Genomic DNA, 21,371 nt, shown 5'->3' with positions numbered 1-21,371 from the left:
TATTTCGAAATTTTAAGTATGAATTTCAACAGATTGTTAAAGCTTTACATTATAAAAATCTATTTAAAAATTTAATAAAGTCAACCAAGACCTATTCTAAAATATTGGCTATTCTAAACTTTCAAAAGTAGAATATTTATATTCAAATTTCCTCTGTCCAGATGGTAAAAATTGCTGGTGTTATCGAAAAATTGATAAATTTTACTCATTTTTTAATTAAACAAATATAACAACATATTGTTAATACTAGGCTTATAGACAATTTTAATAGGTGACATTTTGGAAAGTTATTATGAAACACTGAACCCAATTTCCTTAATTTATTCTAAATTAGATGCTAAATGAAGTTTATACTTCATAAACTTAATTATGATCACTAAACAACTAAAGAGAGACATGAAAAGATTTATAAATGATCTTAAAGCTCAACTTGGAGATTTTAGAAAAATTGATAAATTTAATTTTGTGATTTTTAAGAACTTAAGTGATTAATTACATGCATTAAAATAATTTTGAATTATCATTAATTTCAATTTAACTAATACCATCGAAATTTGCAGATTTTTAAATTTACAATTAATTTTAGAACAACGATACTTTAACATTTTTACAGGATATTCTTTTATTAAAATACTACCGTATTCGAATATTTTACTGTTGTTCAGTAAAACACTTGCATATTCAAGTTTGTGAAGAGGAAAAAAAAAATTGTTAAATAATTCTTTGCTTCCCATCTACTTGACTTTAAATGGAATATTTACATCATTTTTATTCTTTAAAGTGTATTTTTGAAAAGAAAAATTATCCAGTTTATTTTCTAGAATAACTTTTAAGTCTATACTTTAGTTATGCATATATTAGACTATAATCTAATTGTTTAACGTGCAAAATTCAGAAAATTTTTGCACTAAAATGTGCAAGATGGCGAAAATGAATAAGTGTTTTAAGATCAAGATGCTCAGAGACGAAATTTTCATATAAATAGCTAAAATATTTATATCATGTAGCCACGCACCAGGTCTGCCATGGTTCAGGTACAGACAACACACACACACATACAGTCGACTACATCCCAGCATATAGTTATATTTAACTAGATCATTGTGTACTTAACCAATCGTTAAAAAAAACGTATTAAATATTCAGATATTGTATCGAACAAGAAATACACCGTAAAAATGGCGAGAGTTAATCAATTAGGTAAACACACATTTTTGTGACACATAGTTTACTGAGCTAAGATAAATTAGTCAGTAATTACACAATCTACTTCGAGCAGTTAACTGATTCATTTCCAATAACTTGTTTTTATATATATATATATATATATATATTTTAATCTTCTTTTCCTTCCGATGAGTCGAGTTACTATGGTAACGGAGCGGGTCGAAGTGTCTGTCTTTGACGAAAAACCTTCCACCCCTTTTGAAATTCAAGTTTCATATGCAAAAGTATGTATAACATTAAAGTTATATCCTCTTTTTGTATCCCGCTCAGAGATATGGACAAACTCATTCAGTTTTAAAAGATAAATGGGGTTACGCTCACTGACAAGATATTTCTCATCCCAGAATTGATTTAAATGCTAAATAATAGCTAAGAATGGTGATTTTTTTTACGTTTTATTTTTACAATTAATGCATTTTTAAAACGTAAATGTTGTTGATATGGTGGAGTGTTTGTTTTAATCCTTACTAATACGAGCAGGGAGGGTGAACGACAGGAAAAGGACAGCTTTCCCCTATACGGGGGAACAAAGCGCAGTTGGTAGTGTTCGACTTTTCTTATCGATTCAATAATTCGAAATGTGGAATAAATAATCATTGAAGTGGAAGGGCCTCCCTGCAGGGAGAATTGGAGAGTTAATAGGCACTCTGGGTTTTAGATCTAGACTATTTAATTGCAATTTATAGGCCTTCATTAATTGTGGAATTTCTCAAAACTTTCCCTCTCTCTTACCATTACTAGTATCCCTTTAGGGAAATCTAAAACAAGAAGTCAGTCTCCGTGATGATAAGAAGAATAAATCTTAACATCTTTGCCGAGAGAAAATGTTTCCTTAGTTTCTTTAAATGAAAATGATCCTTCTCTCCACTCGTAGACTGCAGAGAAAAAAGAAAGGAGGAGGATATATTCTGACACATTGAAACCATCCCTTCGTGGTCTCTCTGGGCTTCCACTTAACTTCTCAGCGGGCTTAGGATCGATCATAAGACTAAATATTTTCCTAGAAGGAACTCAATTTTACTCAATAAACATTCCAATAAATGTTCATTCAAAACCGGACCATGAGATATGTGGGGTTCATCAATTGGCTCTATGTCACATGATATAACCATTGAAATTGGGAAATGGTCAAAATTTATACTCTTTCACCTAAAACGTGTTTCTAAATTCAAACAGTCTAACTGAGTTTACTGGATAATGAGAATATTCGTAATATATATAATATATCTAGAACAAATAATTACTTTTTAAAATGATTTCCTCAATGTTTATAATAAAAAATTTATATATCGTGAAGGAACACGATAAAAAATTTGTTAAATGCTTAGTAATTCATGTAAACTCATTCGTTAGGCATATGAAAAGCAATTAATTTTTAATTTATAATTTGATAGAAATGAATTCTTTCAGAGGAAAGTAGACTTTTAGAGCTAACAGACGAGCAATTTCTTTTTATGCAATATATTAAAAAAAAAAAAGCGTCAAAAATGGAATTTCACCACGATAAAAATTTATTTTTTTTATCCCGTTTTAAAAATATGTTTAAAAATCAGTTTAGAAAAATACGAATTGTTTCCATCCAAAAAGCATTCGAATTTTTTCTTTCGGAAAAAAAGTAAAGTAGATCTCATGTTGTGTGCGGATTTCCAAGAATTGTATAGCGTGCACGTATACAGAATGTGAATTCCAATACTTTATACAAATAGGTCTATTTACTGCATAAGGCCAACTACCCATGCCGCGGTGCTAGAGACTTGTCTAGTTCATATTTTAGTTAAACTAAATGCGAGTCATAATTGTGTGAATCGCAGATGTTTTAATTTTCATAAAAAGAAAAAGGAAAAAAAAAAGGAAGAAGGAAAAAAAATTTCTGTAAATAATTTTCTCTTAAAATTATTATATATAAAATAAATAAATTGTTTAATTTTATTAGAAATTATCTCATTTACTTTTTAGATTTAATAAAATTATAACGACTTGGTTATTTACTTAATTTTTTAGTCTGATTAAAAATGTCGATTTTCCACTAACTTAAATGGAAATTTTCCGATTTAATTTTTAATATATAATAATATTTAATAGTAAAAAAACATATAAAATATAAGTACCTTTTTTCCATCTAATTCATGTGGTCCAGTGGCTAATACTTTATCTACACTGGAAGGGTCTGCAAACGTAACAAAACCAAATCCCCTAAACAAATAAAAAGAAAGTTTATTAAACATTTAATATATTTAACTTATTTAACAGAAAAATAATTATTTCGACTTTAAGATTCTAAAAAAAACAAAAAAAAAACAGAAAATATATCGTCGTACAGACATACCGCCTACCTCCAGATGCATAAATATATGAATGATTTTTAAACTAATACATAGGGATGCTTACGTCATAAATGACATTGGAAGACTTAAGTAATAGCATTATTTTGGACACGACATAAGTTATCTTTAAATCCCTTTTATTATCCTCAATTGTGTTAACAATGAAAGAAGTACACATTACAAGAAATCCGGATACGTTTAAGGACATTTAACATTATAATACATTACTAGACTAGAAAGAAATTTACTCGTTATAACCAGTGTATATAATGTGTATACATTTTATAAAATGGAAACAATGAATTACTTATTTCAAGCTGGTATCAAGAGTTATGCATGAAATCCTTCGTTATAAATATTATAGATTATGTATGCTGAGTTATATTTAATATAATTTAAAGTTAATTTTATATCGAATAAATAAAAAATTTATTACTGATAAAATTTCACTTAAAATTTTAAACTATTTCACGAATGAGAAATTTCTTTTTATTTGTGTAATTTCCGTTTAATTTAACTCCTTTTCCTTACAAGAATTTTTACAAATGAAATTTCTTTTTTTGGTTTTTTTTATTTTATTTTATTTTATTTTATTTTTTTATTTTACAAAAGAAATAAACATTCTTTCATTGATGAAATTTACAGCAAATTCCGTTTATTTTATATATTTTATTTACGATTAAATGAAATTTATAGATACAATACAATCAAATTATATAATGAGGAATATAAAGACAAAAACTATATAATTTTGTACTTATTATATAAGAAAAAACTGTCATTAAATACAGGAAAACTTTCATGGATGAAAAATTTTATATATTATTATTATTAAAAAATATGAAATTTTTATTTATTTTTAAATTTTTTTTCTTTTTTTTTTAATATTAAAATTACTAATGCATAAATTTTCCATAAAATATCCAAACGTGAATTATAGCCCTTTAACTTCTATGTATAAAAAAAAAAAATTAAAGTAAACGTTTTTAAGTATTTTTCTAAATAAAATATACAATTTAAATTTTATTTATTTATATAAATCATTAGCGAAATTGTGAATAAAAATTTCGTTTTGTTTTATTTATTCACCTTTTAATGGTTAATGCTATCGATTTCATTAATACATAATATTTTTATGAATGAATTTTTATGTTTATTATCTCATACGCAGTAAACGTTATTTACATTATGAATGAAACCTGTATTTACATATTTACTCAATAGAAATTATTAATGAAATTTATTATTATTTTTTTCCATTTTTATACATTCAACACACATATATATACATACTCAGAAGCAAATATTTATAACTTATAAAGGTAAGAAATGAACGTTTATAATTACTTTTTTTTTTTTTGGTAAATTAAATAATTGTTTAAGCGAAAAAATGTGAAAGTAAAGTTATTGTATAACATAGTAAAAAATTATTAAGGGTTTTTATACGTTGTTAATTGGGAGGAAAAAAGTAGAAACGAGACTAAGCGCGCCATTTTATTCATTTTTGTCAAATAAGAAATGTTTTGGTAAATTAATTAATTAAAATCAAAGTTATAGAGAAAAAATGAAGTAAAAGAAAAATTTCACTTATCGATAAATGGAAATGAAGGGGAAAGTACAATTATCTGAGATTATATTTATCGTAGAACTCCCTTCACAAATCACTTTTCACAAATGACAATTTGTAATTATCATTGTATTGATTAAGTTTTTTTTATGTACATGTACAGTAATTATGATGGTGACTTTAATGTCCAGTCATTTATCGAGATTTGTGACGAGATTTATAAGCAGACATTATCTGATGAATGAAATAGGTTAAGAGGAAAAATATTTTATATTAACGAAATTAATTGTTATATATATATACATATATTATTCAAATCTTCAAATATTATTCTTTATGGTTCCTGGAATGATTGAATATATTCGGATATTACACTTATCACGTCTTAAATCTTAATTTAAAATCTTCATAATGCTCCTACTGGAGTGTATATTCAGTCAATGATGAATAAGCAATGATAAAAATTATAAAATTAAACGTGAAAAAACAATAGTTTTAAGAGGAATATTTGAAATTATATTCTGCTAAATACTCTATTTTTAATTTTCTGTTAAATTTATAAGCTTATTTAATTAAGATGCGATGATTATTAATTAAATGTCGTAAAACATGCGATTCGATCCAATCGATTAAGGATTAGGAAAATGTTATTCACAATTAAAATTAACATCAACTATCGCACAATTAAAAGGATTTAGAAAACACACAAAATTCGTATTTTCGAACGGATTTAGTTCAATTTGGAGTCAGCAAACTATAAATTAAACCAAATCAATGCAAGTTCAATCAGGAGGTGGAAGATGGAAAATGCAATAATTGTATCATGTCAAATTATAAAGCAATTTATTTGCTATAATTAAATGATAGCCTATATTCATAACATAATAAACAGCTAAGATTTGAAACATTTTATTCTCGTCCGACACTCGACCAAAATCGATTTAGCCAGAAAGCGTGAAAGGATACGAAGTCATGCAGAAGACTACTTGCTGTTGGGATTTTGACTCAGACTTATTTCATTAACATCAGAAACATTGTCAGATGATTACAGATGGATGGTGAACAGTCAATATTAACATTCTCTCATGAATTAATAATATCTAGAGATGTTATTACGCCATTGTTATGCTCTTGATGAACACTGAACACTTGAACACGGCTATACATAGGCCTTACAAATTATTTAACAGCTTGAATAATACCGATACACCCAATTAAACGAGGAAATTTATAATAAAAAAATATTCTTTTAACCTAAAACTTTATTAATTCATATTGATGAGCGTAATAAAAGTAATTAAAATAAAAATTTAATTATGTATATAAACTATTCTGAAAAATTGGGAACGAGTTCTCTTTAGAAATCTTTATTTATTGCTTGGCTTTTGTTTTAAATTACCCACTTTTTCATTAAACTAATACAAAAAAATGCATTCATACGGAAAAGTTAAAGTTGAAACAGCGAATACTATTTTATTTTTGAAAAAAATAAATAAATATATATATATATATATATATATTGAATGTATAATATATTCAACTCAATCAGAAAATTGTTCAAAAATTATTTATTTTCTACACTTTTCCACTCAATGTAAAATTATTTTTGAGCTTAATGGAAATTTCGGAAATGAAATTTTGGAACTAGAAGTTTAATAATGTTCTTACTGATTTAAAAGAATGTTTATGTTTACTGGATTTTTTTATATATATATAAAAAAAATCGAGTTTAAAGCTTTGTAAACAAGTTTATTTACAGTTATTCAACATCTTCATTTCTTCTATGTCTTCACAATAAATTTCTCCAAGTAGAAATTTATATCACTTCATATAATCATTTAAGACTTTTCCTTCGAATGTTTTAAACATAAACAAATATTAGCATATATTTTAAATCAAATTTAATAACGTAAATATAAAAAAATAATAATAATAATATTTTTTTTTTTTTTTTTGCTTTCATCATAAAAATTTTTATAAGTAAAATTCGATTCCAATCTCTCAGTTTCATTATAACAAATTATTTTCCATAGAAGAAAATGATTTAATTAAATGAAATAACTGTTAAACTTATTAAAAAAAATTTTTTTTTGCTCTTTCTACTCAAATGTTTTAAAGTTTAATTATTCAATAGTTAAATTTGAAAAGTAGTTTCATAATTTAAAAAGTTTTTAATTTAATTATAGAATTGTTCAATATGAAATTTTAAAAACAAAGAATGCTCCACAAATTTATTGAGTGGAAAGATTAAATGAAGAATTCTCTGTGGATTTTGTTTCTTAAACCAGTCTACAATTACATTAGAAACTACTTATGCTTTAAATGAAAGACCGCACTTAATAATATAATTAAATACGAAGCCAGAATGACAAAATTCAGCTAACTTATACAGTAAGAAAATTATATATAAATATATTATTTAATATTAGAAATAGCACGTTCATTAATAATGAACAAAGTTAAAGCTAAAAACAGAAAATGTCAATTCATTAAAGCGGAACATTGAACACAATCATAACTCAATCAGAAAGAAAAAGTTCTATACAAGTAACTATTTGATGATGAATAAAAATTCAATATTGAACGATAAAATATATTGGACTATACTAAAAATATATGTTAAATATCGTCAATAAAGTAAAACGATGTTGAATCTCTCCGACATCATTTTTTGACTATATATTGATAAAGTTATGAATAAAATAAAAATGTTGATACTCGCTTATATTCTTCTTGAACAATCAATAACTATAAAACGTAACGGTAAAAGTTCGAGTAAAAATATGTAATTTTTACATAGAAAAATAACTTGAAAAACTCGTGCCAGAATGGCAGACAATCGCTTCTCATTAAACACATATCAATTGATTTAAAAAAAGATAGGCAAGCTAGAATATAACTTGGATCTTTTTAAGCCCATAGATCTTTATATAGGTTAAAATGCAAGAAGAAAAATTTCCAAATTTCACTTTTATATTTTTCTTTATTATCTTTCTATTATGAGTTGGAGATAGATTATTTATTAAAGATCTTTTCTCAGTTAAAATAACTTTCACGATATTGTAGAACGTGAGAGTTTTACATGATCTGATTATCCAGCTAATATATATATATATATATAAATTCCTAACTCAGAAACGATGTCTTAAATAATAAAAAAAAATTAAAATTAAAAATATAAAAAGAAATAAATGGTACATTTCCTAAAGGTAAATATATCAAATACAATTTTAATCTTATAGATTTATATTTAATGAATTAATGTTTAGCGAGATACAAAGACAACAGTTATACGTTTACAGTTTAAATTTATAATTCTGCTTTCCTTAAAATTAACATTTAAAATTTATTTAATTTTAAAATTAAATAAATTTTAAATGTTAATTTTATAATTTAAGTATTGAAAAATGTGATTAAACTTTTTTTTCTTAGCCATTTCCCATTTGTTACAGAATAATATTCACGTAATAATAGTTTTTTATTACGTATAAATAAATTGAAAATGTTGTTAACTTACATTTGCAAAACACATCAAATATGATAACCAATGTTAAACTCTGACTCTGAAAGTGATAAAATTTAATATCTGGATATTGAGTTTATTGAAAATTTCTGCTATAGGCCCTTCATATTACAAGTTTCTTGTACAGCATCTCCATTTATTTTTATTTGTTAGTGGGCAAATTCTAAAGTATTGTTACTAGACATTTTTCATTCATTTCTGATTGTCCGAAACCGACGTAACATCCCGTGTTATCAACTAATCTAAATCAAAAATTTAGAGGAGTCTAAGGATTATTAAAACATAAAAATTAATGAATATATTTCCTCTTACGATATAAATTGTTAACGCGAGGTCAGAAGGTAGTTTGCAGTATATTAAATATATTAAGATTAATGAATGCGAAATGCTGCTGAAACATAAATATATTTAGTAATGAATGAATTTTAAAAAAAATAAAAATGAAACTGATGATACAATGTGGATGAAACAAGAGATTTTACAAAACGGACAAACTTGAGTATTGATTCATGAGTTCATGCACTCTGACGACAGCAACGATTACCTGCATCGGGTTAATGACCAGCAAATAAGAAGTTTTGCACTCTTTGTTACTCTCCTAACACACAGGATTAAATTTATGTAGGACTCATACTTCTATCCTTTCTTCTCGCTTACGTAAATATGATATCTCTCAACAATGTTATAAAGTCCAATACAAAATGAAGATCGGTTTAAAATGGCTTTAAAACACCAAAGGTTATCAAAATGTTAATGTGTTGGTTATTTTCTTTAATACAGAATATCAATTTAAAGAGATTTTTATGTACTGTACTTAAAACGAAGCATTCGCAATTGCTTCAGATAAAAATTTTAATGAAATTTATAGCTATTAAGAAAGAAATGAATAATATTGTAACACTATCTTATGTAAATAGATCAAAATATTTTAAATACCAGAAATGATCAGTAAATTATTTCGTTTGAAACTCGTAAGGAAAGAATAAAAATTGATATTAATTAATATTTTTAAATAAAATCATCGAAATTTAGTAACTAATTCAAACGTAAAGTTCAATAATCTTATGTTAAATTGGTAAAAAATTTGGTTTTTATCTAAACATCTTCCATTTAAAATATCAATTGTTAGACTTTTCCTGTTTACGCTAACCTAACTTATAACATGTATTAAATGTAGAAAGGTAATTGTATGTATATTTAATATCAAATATAAGAACGGTAAGCTATTATACTACTTATAAAGAATAACAAAGCTATTATTCTCTTTAGAAAATATAATTAGAAATTGTGGTTACTGCTCTTGCAGAATATTATCTTCCAACCTTGTATGAGTTGTACTTTTCTGGACGTTAGATAAAAGATTAATTTACTTTAAAGGATAAGAGGAAGTCAACAATATATAAAATAATTAAATTGTTGGATAATTGCATACCAGAGCGCAATATATAATTTAGGCTTATATTAGTAGGCCGAAATATTGAATCTATAATATCTGTATAATATAGACGTATAGATAGACTAATATAATATTAAGATATAATAACATTTAATCTATAATAATATATGAGAGCGCAGTTTGTAATTTGAACGTGCATTAACAGTTGTGTATTGGAATATTGAAAGGTAGTTATCGAGTACATAATTTTCGCACTTATTGTTTTGTTATCTGCCACTGACAAACTTCAAGAAAGGAAAAAAATAACGGAAACGAGCAGAAACAAAAGCTCCTTCCTACCAAGAGGCAAAAAAAAAAAAAAATGAATAAACTAGGATGAAGCTCAGATAAAATGATTGTTTTCTTGAATACACCTAAAAGTAATTTATTATTATATTCAAAGTTATTTTTCTTGTGTTTTTTAATAGGCTCACTATTATATCTTTATCCTTTAAAACGCTAATCATTTTTCACACCTGAAAAATTACTTTCATTTTCCTTCTTAAAAGTATAAATTATTTTCTCGAGATACACTTTTACTAAAATAAAAACTTTATCTCAAAATTTTACAATTAATTCGCAAAAACATTTAACCTTTTTTCTTCGAAGCTGTAATTTTTAAATTTATTTTCTATTTTTTTAAAATATTTATTTATATATTAAAGAGGGGAAAAAATGGAAGCTCTTGGAGATAACCTGAGTCTTATATTTCTTATACATTCCGGTATTATAGACAGTGGCTATCATTGTAAACCGGATGTAGTAACCTACTTATTACAAGTCTTGTAATATTGATTTTACTTAATTCTAAAATTGCGTGTGTTATTAAAAATAAATATTTTGAAATCAAATTAACAAATATTTAAGTAAAGTCTACGTTCGACTTGTATCTTTTTAATTATTTCTCGTGGAATATCGAGTGAACTCAGCAATTTTGGAAACCATGATATAGTAAAACACGTTTCGCAATGGAAATGACATCATGATGAAACCAGAGATCTTGAAAATCTTTCATATAATAAATAATCTATAATCGACAGTTTCTTATTATCAGAAAGGGGGAAAAAATGTCTGCTTGTTGAAATTAATTATGTTTACATTAATGCATTATATGAATAATTACAAAATCTTTTATCTTTAAATTAATGTTTGGCACTTATGAGCGAGTTTTAGAATTTTTAATGAATAAAATTTTCCTAATTATTGATTAAAGAAACTTAGTTGGCCTTGTTATAAAATTCAAACAAAACCCGTTATTAAATTTAAAAAAAAAAGGTTATACGATTACATTCACACATATTACATTTATAATTCTGAAAGCTGAACATGTTTTCCGATACTTTTTAAGTAGGAAACATAATAGGGAAAGTTGAACATGTTTTCCAATAGTTTTAGATTTCAAACATAAAACTTCTCGGTTACATAGAACTAAGTTTGAGCCCAACTACCCCCATTTTTTTAAAAAAAAAAAAGTAAAAGCATTAATTATTGAATAGCTGAAACAGGTTTATACATCAACAAACCATTCATTAACCGACAGGAAACACAATTCATCAAACACGACCTATATTTTAAGAACATGTTTAACATATTTTCTATGATAAGAACCGATGACTGATCTATACTGAAATGATATTGAACGTGTTCACAAAGCCAAGAAAAACCGTTAGGAGCGATAACTCAATCAGGTCGAATGCGAGTAAATCTATTTATTGACAAATTTGATGTACGGAGATTATGAAAAACAATATTGTTGATCCATCTAACATTCCTGTCGGATGCTTCGATGCATCATTTAAGGAGGAAGGAAGGAAGGAAGACGAATGATTATCAGTCGTTGGTCGTTGGCAAGACACATTATTGTAGGAACGGCAATCTTTCAAGGAATGCAGCTGAGAGAATGAATAAGGCTCTCGATCAATGTGCTGATCGAATTAGCTTTGTTAACGTCAATAAAAAAAAAGGAAAGATGGTGCGAAATATCTATCAGTATTTAGAAAATTTCAAAATAAGTAAGGTTCTGATTACTGTTTACTTTTAGATAAACAAGGTAAACCGTTAGGCAATATCCAGCTTTCGATTTCCGTATCTCTTTAAAGATTTAAAGCAGAAGTTGTGATGTTTTAAATCTTTTAACATCTTTAAACAATTTAACATCATATTTATAAACCTGTAAATATTATAAATATTAAGATATTCCCCGTAAGATACTTAAGCTTTAAATTTTGTTTTCATTTATTCAACATCTCTAAATAAACGAAACGTTGTAAATTATGCGTTAACGTCGTATCTGTAAACATTATAACGGTAAAAACACCATTAACTTAACAAAAATTATATCTTAACGAGCATTTAACGGTTTTAGAAAAATTGACAATATTCGAGACATTATGAATGAGTTTTTAAATCTTTCATTATTTTAAAACTTTATACTGTGACATCTTCATAAATTATTACACAGATGTAAATACCGCTGATAAAAGTTCAAGAATGTGTAAATATTCAAATAAACACTCTTTGAATATTTTACCACTATTTTTAATTATTAATACCAAGCTAATAATATATTTATATCGAAAATTTAATATTAAACGCGTAGAAAATCTTAGCTCGATGTATAACCAAATTAGTTTTAACCAGGGAAAATATTGAACATTTTTAGATCACAGCTGTATTTTTTCCGCATTCAAACCACTAGATTTTTAAATATTTATTCTTTATAAGATTATATGCTCATATAAAACGGTAGGCCTAATTGTAGATTTTTATATATTAGGCAACAATATTAAAAAATATTAAATTCGATCCGTACGGAGAGCAGATAAGGTTGTTATAAAAATTATCTAAACAACGACTCTCTCTCTCCGTGCTATATCCTACGTTACCTTATCAACTTGTTCTATGCACAGAACACAATAATAAATTTTTCGATTTAGAGAAACTCATAAATGCGTTTGATTCGTACAAACAATAATGCAATTAAAAGAGAACCGAGATAGTTGATATGATATATCTTTGCATATTATCTACTGCTTATAGCTTCCAGTTACAAAGATATGTTTACTTCATTCCACAAAATATGAAAGAGCTATCGTCAGAGTAAGATTTACTGCACATAGTTGGATAAATACACTTCTTGCGTCAACTACTCTAACTAAATGCTTTTTCCTAATTCATTTTTTCTTGTAAATAACTTTTTAAAAAAACGATAGTAATTATAAACATAATAATAAATCATAAGTTTCATCTTTCCAATAAAAATAAAGGAAAATTTTCACACAGATTTATTTAAGAATTATACATGAATCATCCTTATTTTATATTCTATATGCTAAATATTGCTATTATAATTAACTTCTTGCTCATATTATTTTATAATCTAATTCTTAAAGTTAAATTTTAATATATATTCTATAATTCTATTATGTTATTTGTTTGCTACCCAACTTATAAGATTTTATATAAATTTATATTATATTTAACTTGATAACCGCTAAATAATACAAATAAAAGATACTTTTAATCTATAAAAAAACTTTAAATCTAAAGTTATTTTACGCTTCTAAATATATTATTTTTTCAACAATGCGATAATGAATATTTTATTTCACTCGAACCAGGTATTCTTTTTTCTGTTAATGTATTCGATTCTTAAACATTCTACAAAATTCTTGACTATGTGAATTTTTAAAATGATTCACTTATTTTTAATTAATTCCATTAAATTTCCAATCCCATCTCAACTCTCTTTAAAACCGTTAATTTCTTAACAATTAAATTATCAGTAAAGTAATTTTTAAACTGATTGACTTATACTAGAGATTTTCCATTACTTAAACCTTATTCTGGAATTTTGTGGGATAAATTAATGTCTAATCTCCGTTATATTTTATCGAATAAATGTTCAATACATAATAATTTAATTAATTAAATTATGAAATACATTAAATCGAATTTGTTAGCCATGTTCAATGTTAATTAATTTGCTAAAATTCCAGTAAACAAACAATTAATGTTTAGTTTATAATTAATATTAAGCAATATCATTGAACGTGTATTAATGTTGTATTTTCTTTAAAAAAAATCTTACATAATATTCAATTTCTTTCACAAAAAACACGAAAATATTTGAAAACACACAGATGGAGGAACACATCGTCTACTCCAAATCAATATAAACCTCAGAGGTTGTCGCATTCGAGATGTTCCTCTAGATCGAGAATACTTGGATATTTAAATCTAGGTTAGTCTATGACTAAAACTCTTCTTATACACAAAACTCGAACAATATATAACCTAAACATAAAACTCATTGAACATCTACCCATATAAATACAGGACCAATATCGTGAACAACTCCATTAACTTGATTGAACATAAATAGAATCATAAATTGACCTTAAACTTATTACTCTTATAGAACACTTCTTTTTTTTTACACGATTTAATCGAGTTAAGTGCGTACAGCTTTTGAAATTTAAGTGGTTATCGGTAGAATTAATTTTTAATTATTTTAATTTGATCTTGAAAACGTGTTTTTTTTAAATAATAATAATAATAATAATGTATAGAACTTAGATCCATATTCATCATTTTTTAGGACCGGTTGAACATTGAATGTAGTCAAACCAGCCTCTTAAGGAAACATAGGATGGGGCAAGTCGGTTTCCGGCAGCTGCTAGGAACCGAATAACTACAATCAATTCACTATAAGTAGGTTATTTTGGTTTAACTTATAAACAAGAAGTTTTTCTCTAACGTTAATGCCTATTTTGATGTCCATTTGTTTAATGTAGGGCTACGTGCAATAGTGATAGATGCAGATATTCGGAAAAATCTATTATAAATTCTATAAGAAATTCAGTTTTATAAGTGTAAAAAATATTTTATTTTATATAAAATATACTTTAAAATTTATTAATATAGTCGTGCTAACTTATTATAATTTCCGAAAAAATTTATTTTTTAAAAATCCTTCATTATTAATAATACACACACACACATATGTATTATATACATATATATAAGAAAAATGTATTTTTATATTAAAAATAGTTTTAAAATAGCTTATAATAAATCTGACATGGGCAAAAATCCCCCAATATTTTTTCTGAAGAGCCACTTATATCTATATTTTATACCTAACATGTCGGTATCTGTCCATATCATAATCGTCTTAAGGTATTTTCGGTTCTTTTTGACAGTTAATCATTTATGATTTTTATAAATGTAGGTTCCCCGACACAATATCCCAGTTAAAACCGAGTATCTATTATATTTTTACTGTCGAATTTTATAAATGGAACCATTAAAATTATAAAATTGTGTAAGGCTTTTACATAAAAGTCTATAATAAGTTACATCTTATAATTATTCTAGAAGATTTAGTATGAATTAATAGGCAAAAGGAATTTTATAATCGGATACATCTGCAATTTTGAACGCGAGCGAACACGAAATAATTCAATCCATCCACTTCTACTACATAGAATATAATTAGATGTATTTTAAGAGTGTACTTTGTGCATGCTCTCTGTCCCTTGTTGCACATATTGAAGAACATTGTCCTGCTATAGATAAGAAGTATGTGGAGGACTGTTTTATCTACAAGTGTTGTTATAGGTACTGTACATTGGCGATATTTCAAATGATTGAAACTAAACAAAGAGATTCAATAATTAGGTTCTAAAATCTTAATTCTAGAAACTTGTTAAGTCAAAAAGCCGGAATTATCAAATTACAGATTAAGAAGGAGTCGCTGAGGGGGGTAATTACGGGCCTCTCGAATTTGTCTTACAAATAAAGTTCAAATGTTAAGATATACACATTTTTAAAATGTTGTGTGTACAGCGTATTTGAAAATGATATATCAAACAGCCGAAATTTTATTCCTTAAAAGCATATATTATTTTTAAAAATGTTTAAAATCTATTTACCGTCGCTTTAAATAATAAATATTTAATGAAATTTCCATTCTTTCATCAGTCCTTAAATATAAACAATATTTTTTTATTTTTATTTTAATTATAGTAAATTTAACAGAAATTACAAGAAAAAAGCTCAGTTTACGGTTTTGTTTTATAAACTAAAAATACATAATTTATTTTAATTTTAAATTTAAAATAAAATAAACTTTTTATTCGGATGAATTCTGAAAATTAATTAAAATAACATAATTTTAATTATTTTTGCTGCACTGGAAAAATTATAATTTAATATACCGAAACCAAAAATGACTGTAAAGCAATTGGGAAAAAATTTCCATTCTCATATTTGTTGATATAAACAAGATTATGACGATTGTGTGAACTTTTGTGAAAAACACAATAACCCTTCCTTCCAGAACCGTGGTCCAACTCGAAATTCAATTCAGGAAATAAAATCAAAAAAGCGGAGGAACAAATCCAGCGGATAACATATACAGTAGATATAAAAAGCAAAATGACAAACAATATCTGATAAACTCGCCAGAAAGTAATAATAATTGCAACATTTTAACAAAGCAGCCATATTGTTTTGGAAACAATAATAGGAGCGTTACTTTCAAATCTGAAATTGGCATTGATGTCTAAGCTAGGTTCTAAGCGGTAGATGTATGCTAAGTTTCTCAAGGTTTAGACTCCAAGTTGAAGATATTATCGATTGGAAATAGTCAAATAAAACGTTGGGAGCAAATCTTGAAAGTTCTTGCATTAAAATCATTATGGTAGAAAACAGGCGAGTGGTATTTTGAGAAAATTTTGTGCTGTGAATATAATAAACATCTTTATAATAATCCAATAACAGAGGTTGCAAAGTATATTTTACGTCAGTGCGTATGCAATAAATTTCGTCACATTTATACCGCCATTATCATCTATTCATTCCATTTCTGTCTTCCTGAACATTAATTTCTACTCTTTAAGTAATCGCTGACAGTAGCAGATGGCAAAACAAATGTTTTATCCATTTAGATCCTAGATACATTGCTCTGACTGTTTTCCCATTTGCAGAAGATAAAGAAATCTATCTTTTACATAATATCAAAGAGAACTTTCGAATCAATTATTATTTACGCTAACGAGAAGAGAGAAAAATTAGAATGATCTTCCTTTTACAATTTAAGAACTAAAGGCATAACAATGAAGTTTGACAGAAAAGAAAGGCAGGGCCGTAGCAGAACCCCCTAAGACCCCAAGGGAAAAGTAGGGGTCAGGTACCCGTGTGAAAGTCTACTGTCCAGATGGATCACCTGGCGGGGGATTTTCAGCCACTAGAAAAGTCCATTTACCTGTAAATAGGGAGAGACCGACTCTACCTGGGTTCTTTGTGAGTGGAAAAATACAAAGTCATACTTCTAGATTTTAAAAGTTGTTTGACCTATTTATCGATTTGAGAGATCAAATATTACTTCATTCGCTGCGATAATAATAAAGGATTTTAAATATTGCATAAATTCGCACATCGATGGTTAAGGGAAATTTTCTGCGAATATTAAATGCATAATGTAAAATAGATCCTTTGTTCTTGTCAGGAAAAAGCGTGCTGATCGAAAGGATAGCACACGCTTTTTACTGTTGTATACATATTCTGCAATTGTTTAGACTTACAAAAGAACTAGATTTTGTACATAAATATTCTTTTGATCACCTTTACTGTGGGAGTAGTTTTGCTGACAAGACGTCTTCTTGGATTTTTGCCAACTTTAGATTCGATTCAATCAATCCTGACAAAAACATAGCAAAGGTGCCGGAACACCAAGGTCGCTGCATGATATGATAGAAACATTGTTTCCTACCCTCCTAAAATATACTTTTATAATGAGCTACATTACGAGTACACTAAACTTGTATTATACGCGCATACGGCATAACCGATAAACATAAAGATACACAGTGAACATCCAAATTACCGTCAACAAGACTCTTATCACAGCTCGAGTGTCACAACTATTATAGTGGGCCTAATTAACAACTATACGCAGCACGTTTGTTATTACTTAGGATTATATACTAACCTCGATCTTCTAGTTGTGGGATCTTTCATGACCATTACTTCAGTTATATCCCCAAATTTACCAAAATATTCCCTCAGGCCTTCTATAAAGAAGAAGAGCTTTATTATTCGTCGTGAAAAATTTCCTCACGGATAAGAGAACGTATGCTAAAGGTTTTTAACGCTTACCTGGTGTAGTCTGCCAGCTAAGGCCTCCTATAAACATTTTTCTGTAAGATAAAAACAGATTTGTTAGATAGAGTAGACGGCAGTCGGCGGTCGTCACGAACAAAGACATAGCCTACCCGGGATCGTGACTGACTTCATTTGGCGTTCCCGGTGTATTCGCTTGGTTATCTTGTTCCATCATATCCAAAAACTCACAAATATACTACTACTAAACTAAAGTCAAGCAACAATCTGTCGCTCTATGCGGCTAGACCTATCGTACCATTGTGATCAGACTACAAGCACACAGACCCGGCACCTTACAGCGAAACCTGATTGATGTATGCTACGAGTCATTTGATTGGTTAACGTAAAAGTACATGCGCCGTTGTAAAAGTGCAGCTAGCTGTGACGTCACTGGAGTGTGTTGTGGCGACCCCATGAGACTGAAAACCGAATCACTACAAGCCAATCAGTCAGCGGTGATTTTTGTGGAACGGATTTTGACTGGACCTTTACGCTACTCGAGGTCAAATTTTTTGGTGGTTTGGATTTTGTCCGAAGTGGTTGATACTTAGGTGAGTATCTCTCCCGCTGTCTTCTATGTCTATCTAGGGTGTTACACTTGGAAAATTTCAAAGTTGACGATAAAATCACTTTATCCTTTTTAAATTTTATATTAAATAGAATATGATATCCACATAATTTAACTATAAATTCTGTTACATATATAAATAGAAATTTTCCTAGTTTAAACGACCAAATTATTTTTAATCGCTTTTATAATATTAACATAAATATAGAAGCGTTTAATAACTGGTTCAATCTTAATTTTAAATATAAAACGGATCAATTCAGATATTTTTAATTTTTATTTTAAGCATGGTAACACCGCTATTATAAATATTATAATTTTTTGAAAGTTTTAAACATACTCTTTAATGTAATACGAACTCTTCAGCATATTATCTTTAGTCACGTTCATGCTTTAATCAAAAAGTTTTATTCATCTTTCGCGGACGATGTTATTGTCCCAAGTATTTGCTTTAATAGTTGAAACATCATTATGCAAGGTAGGTTGTGCACGATATGTATCATTTCGATAAGGAACAAAAGAATGTGATCTAGCTATTAGTTTATGAAATTGGTTCGCTGATAGTCATCCTTTTACACACATATATCCCGTTTTTACTCATTATAAACTTAGTTCATGATAATTTTCTTTAATCGTTCTTCATATTTCACTTATGAGTTCTCCAGTTTAATGTCATATATTTGAATTTAAATGACGTTTCCTTTTATTTCTTTTCCCCCTCCGACAATCTATGTTGAAATTTTAATTATGTCTTCTTTAATGTTTTTTTTTCCATTTGTATTTTTAAAAAGGCTATAAATATCTATTTACTCTATAAATTACCGCTTTTAAAATAAAAGTCAAACTAGACTTAGCCTATTACTAAATTTGATGGGTTAGATTCTCTTTTAGTTTACATTTATTTTAATTGGTAAAATATATATTTTGTGTGTGTTTTTTTAAAAAAATATAATATAATAAACAAGAACAAACTGATTAGAAAAGTACGAAGATAAATAGGCAATTTTTAATAATTGCACTTTAATTACTTTTTTAGAAAGAAGAGATACAAAATTATCTATTTTATATTTAAATTGCAGTTTTCCTTTATTATTTATTTATATTTAAATTAAACTAATAAAGGGAGAAAATTAACATTTAAGCTAATAAAATAAAACTATTTTTAGTTAATTTTTACACTTACTCGATTTAAATTTCGAGTTTAAAAAATATGTGTATAAATTAATAAGATTTTTTTTCCCCTTCCTCTTCTTCGATTTTTAAAAATATTTTAGAAATTAAATCACTAATTTTCATTCTGGGAAATTAAAACAGGAATGAATTAATCGATTTCTTATCATCTTTAATTTTAAAATAACAAAAGTTTTGTTACGATAATCTTTTCTGAAAATATAAAAATAAAAGGTTAATTTAGAAAATAGGGTTAAAAGATGGAGAGGAAAAAAACTCTTTCAATGAGAAACTAATGTTGTTGCAGTTTCAATGACTTAATTTAAACAAGACAAAAGAATGCATGAATTATCAACAAAGACGAGCCACGATTATTGGTAATAAATCATTAAAATGTCAGCATTTTTATAGGATATACAATATATACATCTTCTTTCAGAGACTCTAAGCAACTTTAATTAGACTATCGAAAACAGATTTAGTTTTCAGAAATGATGCTACCTTTTTTTGCATTCATAAATTAGCCTATTTATCTAGAACTTAGAAAGAATGGGAGTTTTTTTATTTTATTTTATTTATTTATTTATTTATTTTTTGGTCGAGATACAGACGTACAGTTATTTATATAATCGATCTTTTTACTACGAGTAATACCATAAAAATGGAAGATTTAATTATACTTTTGTAAAATAATTTTTAAATATTAGTTAAGGAGAACAATTTTTATTTTTTCGTTTGAAATTAATCCCAGAACATTAATTTTTGAATTAGATAGTATTTAATTTTATTGCAGAAGCATGACTGTAACTGAGAATAGAAAAATAAATGTAAACCTATAGACCATTTAGAGGGTATTAGGCCATATAGGTCAAAACAGATTTAGTTTTCTAAGAATAATCGTCGTCTCAACAAAATCACGTTTTATTTTCCAAGCTTTTCTGTTTTTGTTTATTTCCCCTACCTTAAATTTATTATAGCTTGTTTTAATTTACAGTTTTTTTTTTCGTTTATAGAATTTAGTTTAAAATTAAAACCAATATTATTTAGTCTTAAAATTCAATTAAATAATTTTAATTGAATTTTAAAGTATACCTATGAATAACACATTATAATTAGAGCACGAGAATAATTTTTATAAATTCTGTTAGTGGCATTATTATTTTAAATATAATCAGGAAACGTGCATATAATATATTTTATGAATTCATATTTACAAAAATGTTTTATCAGCAAAAGTAAGTATACTTTTTTCTATTGAAAATAACATTTTATGCACGGATTGAAGATTTTCATTTAGACTTGTATTATGTAGACACCTGTAAATATCTACCTATACACTTGATCCATCTGTCCACCTGCCGAAGCAGGTGCTGGAAATGACCTTTAAC

At 26.6% G+C, this 21,371-nt stretch overlaps 1 protein-coding gene and 1 long non-coding RNA gene across 4 annotated transcripts in view; one reads left to right on the top strand and one right to left on the bottom strand.

Moving 5' to 3' along the window:
• Window positions 1–18,568, bottom strand: part of LOC136976647 (RNA-binding protein Musashi homolog Rbp6-like) — a 66,370-nt gene extending 47,802 nt beyond the window's left edge. For both annotated transcript variants that reach the window (XR_010880962.1, XM_067271994.1), the window contains exons 1-4: window positions 18,356–18,568; window positions 18,240–18,280; window positions 18,073–18,154; window positions 3,336–3,420 (exon numbers count right to left, since the gene is read on the bottom strand). Coding sequence is in view for 1 of the 2 variants with exons in the window: in XM_067271994.1 (XP_067128095.1) it covers window positions 3,336–3,420; window positions 18,073–18,154; window positions 18,240–18,280; window positions 18,356–18,420 (273 nt within the window). In the remaining variant the exon portion in view is untranslated. The remainder of the gene's footprint in view (window positions 1–3,335; window positions 3,421–18,072; window positions 18,155–18,239; window positions 18,281–18,355) is intronic.
• A 69-nt stretch (window positions 18,569–18,637) lies between these two features.
• The window catches only part of LOC136976653 (uncharacterized), a 73,591-nt gene continuing 70,857 nt past the window's right edge, over window positions 18,638–21,371 (top strand). For both annotated transcript variants that reach the window (XR_010880964.1, XR_010880963.1), the window contains exon 1: window positions 18,638–18,796. This is a non-coding gene — a long non-coding RNA (uncharacterized lncRNA). The remainder of the gene's footprint in view (window positions 18,797–21,371) is intronic.

This window comes from Centruroides vittatus, unplaced genomic scaffold (assembly GCF_030686945.1).
Source record: "Centruroides vittatus isolate TY-2023 unplaced genomic scaffold, ASM3068694v2 contig_417, whole genome shotgun sequence".
NCBI lineage: Eukaryota > Metazoa > Arthropoda > Arachnida > Scorpiones > Buthidae > Centruroides > Centruroides vittatus.
The sequence above is the reverse complement of the archived record's forward strand: the minus strand, read 5'-3'. Positions and strand labels throughout refer to the sequence as shown.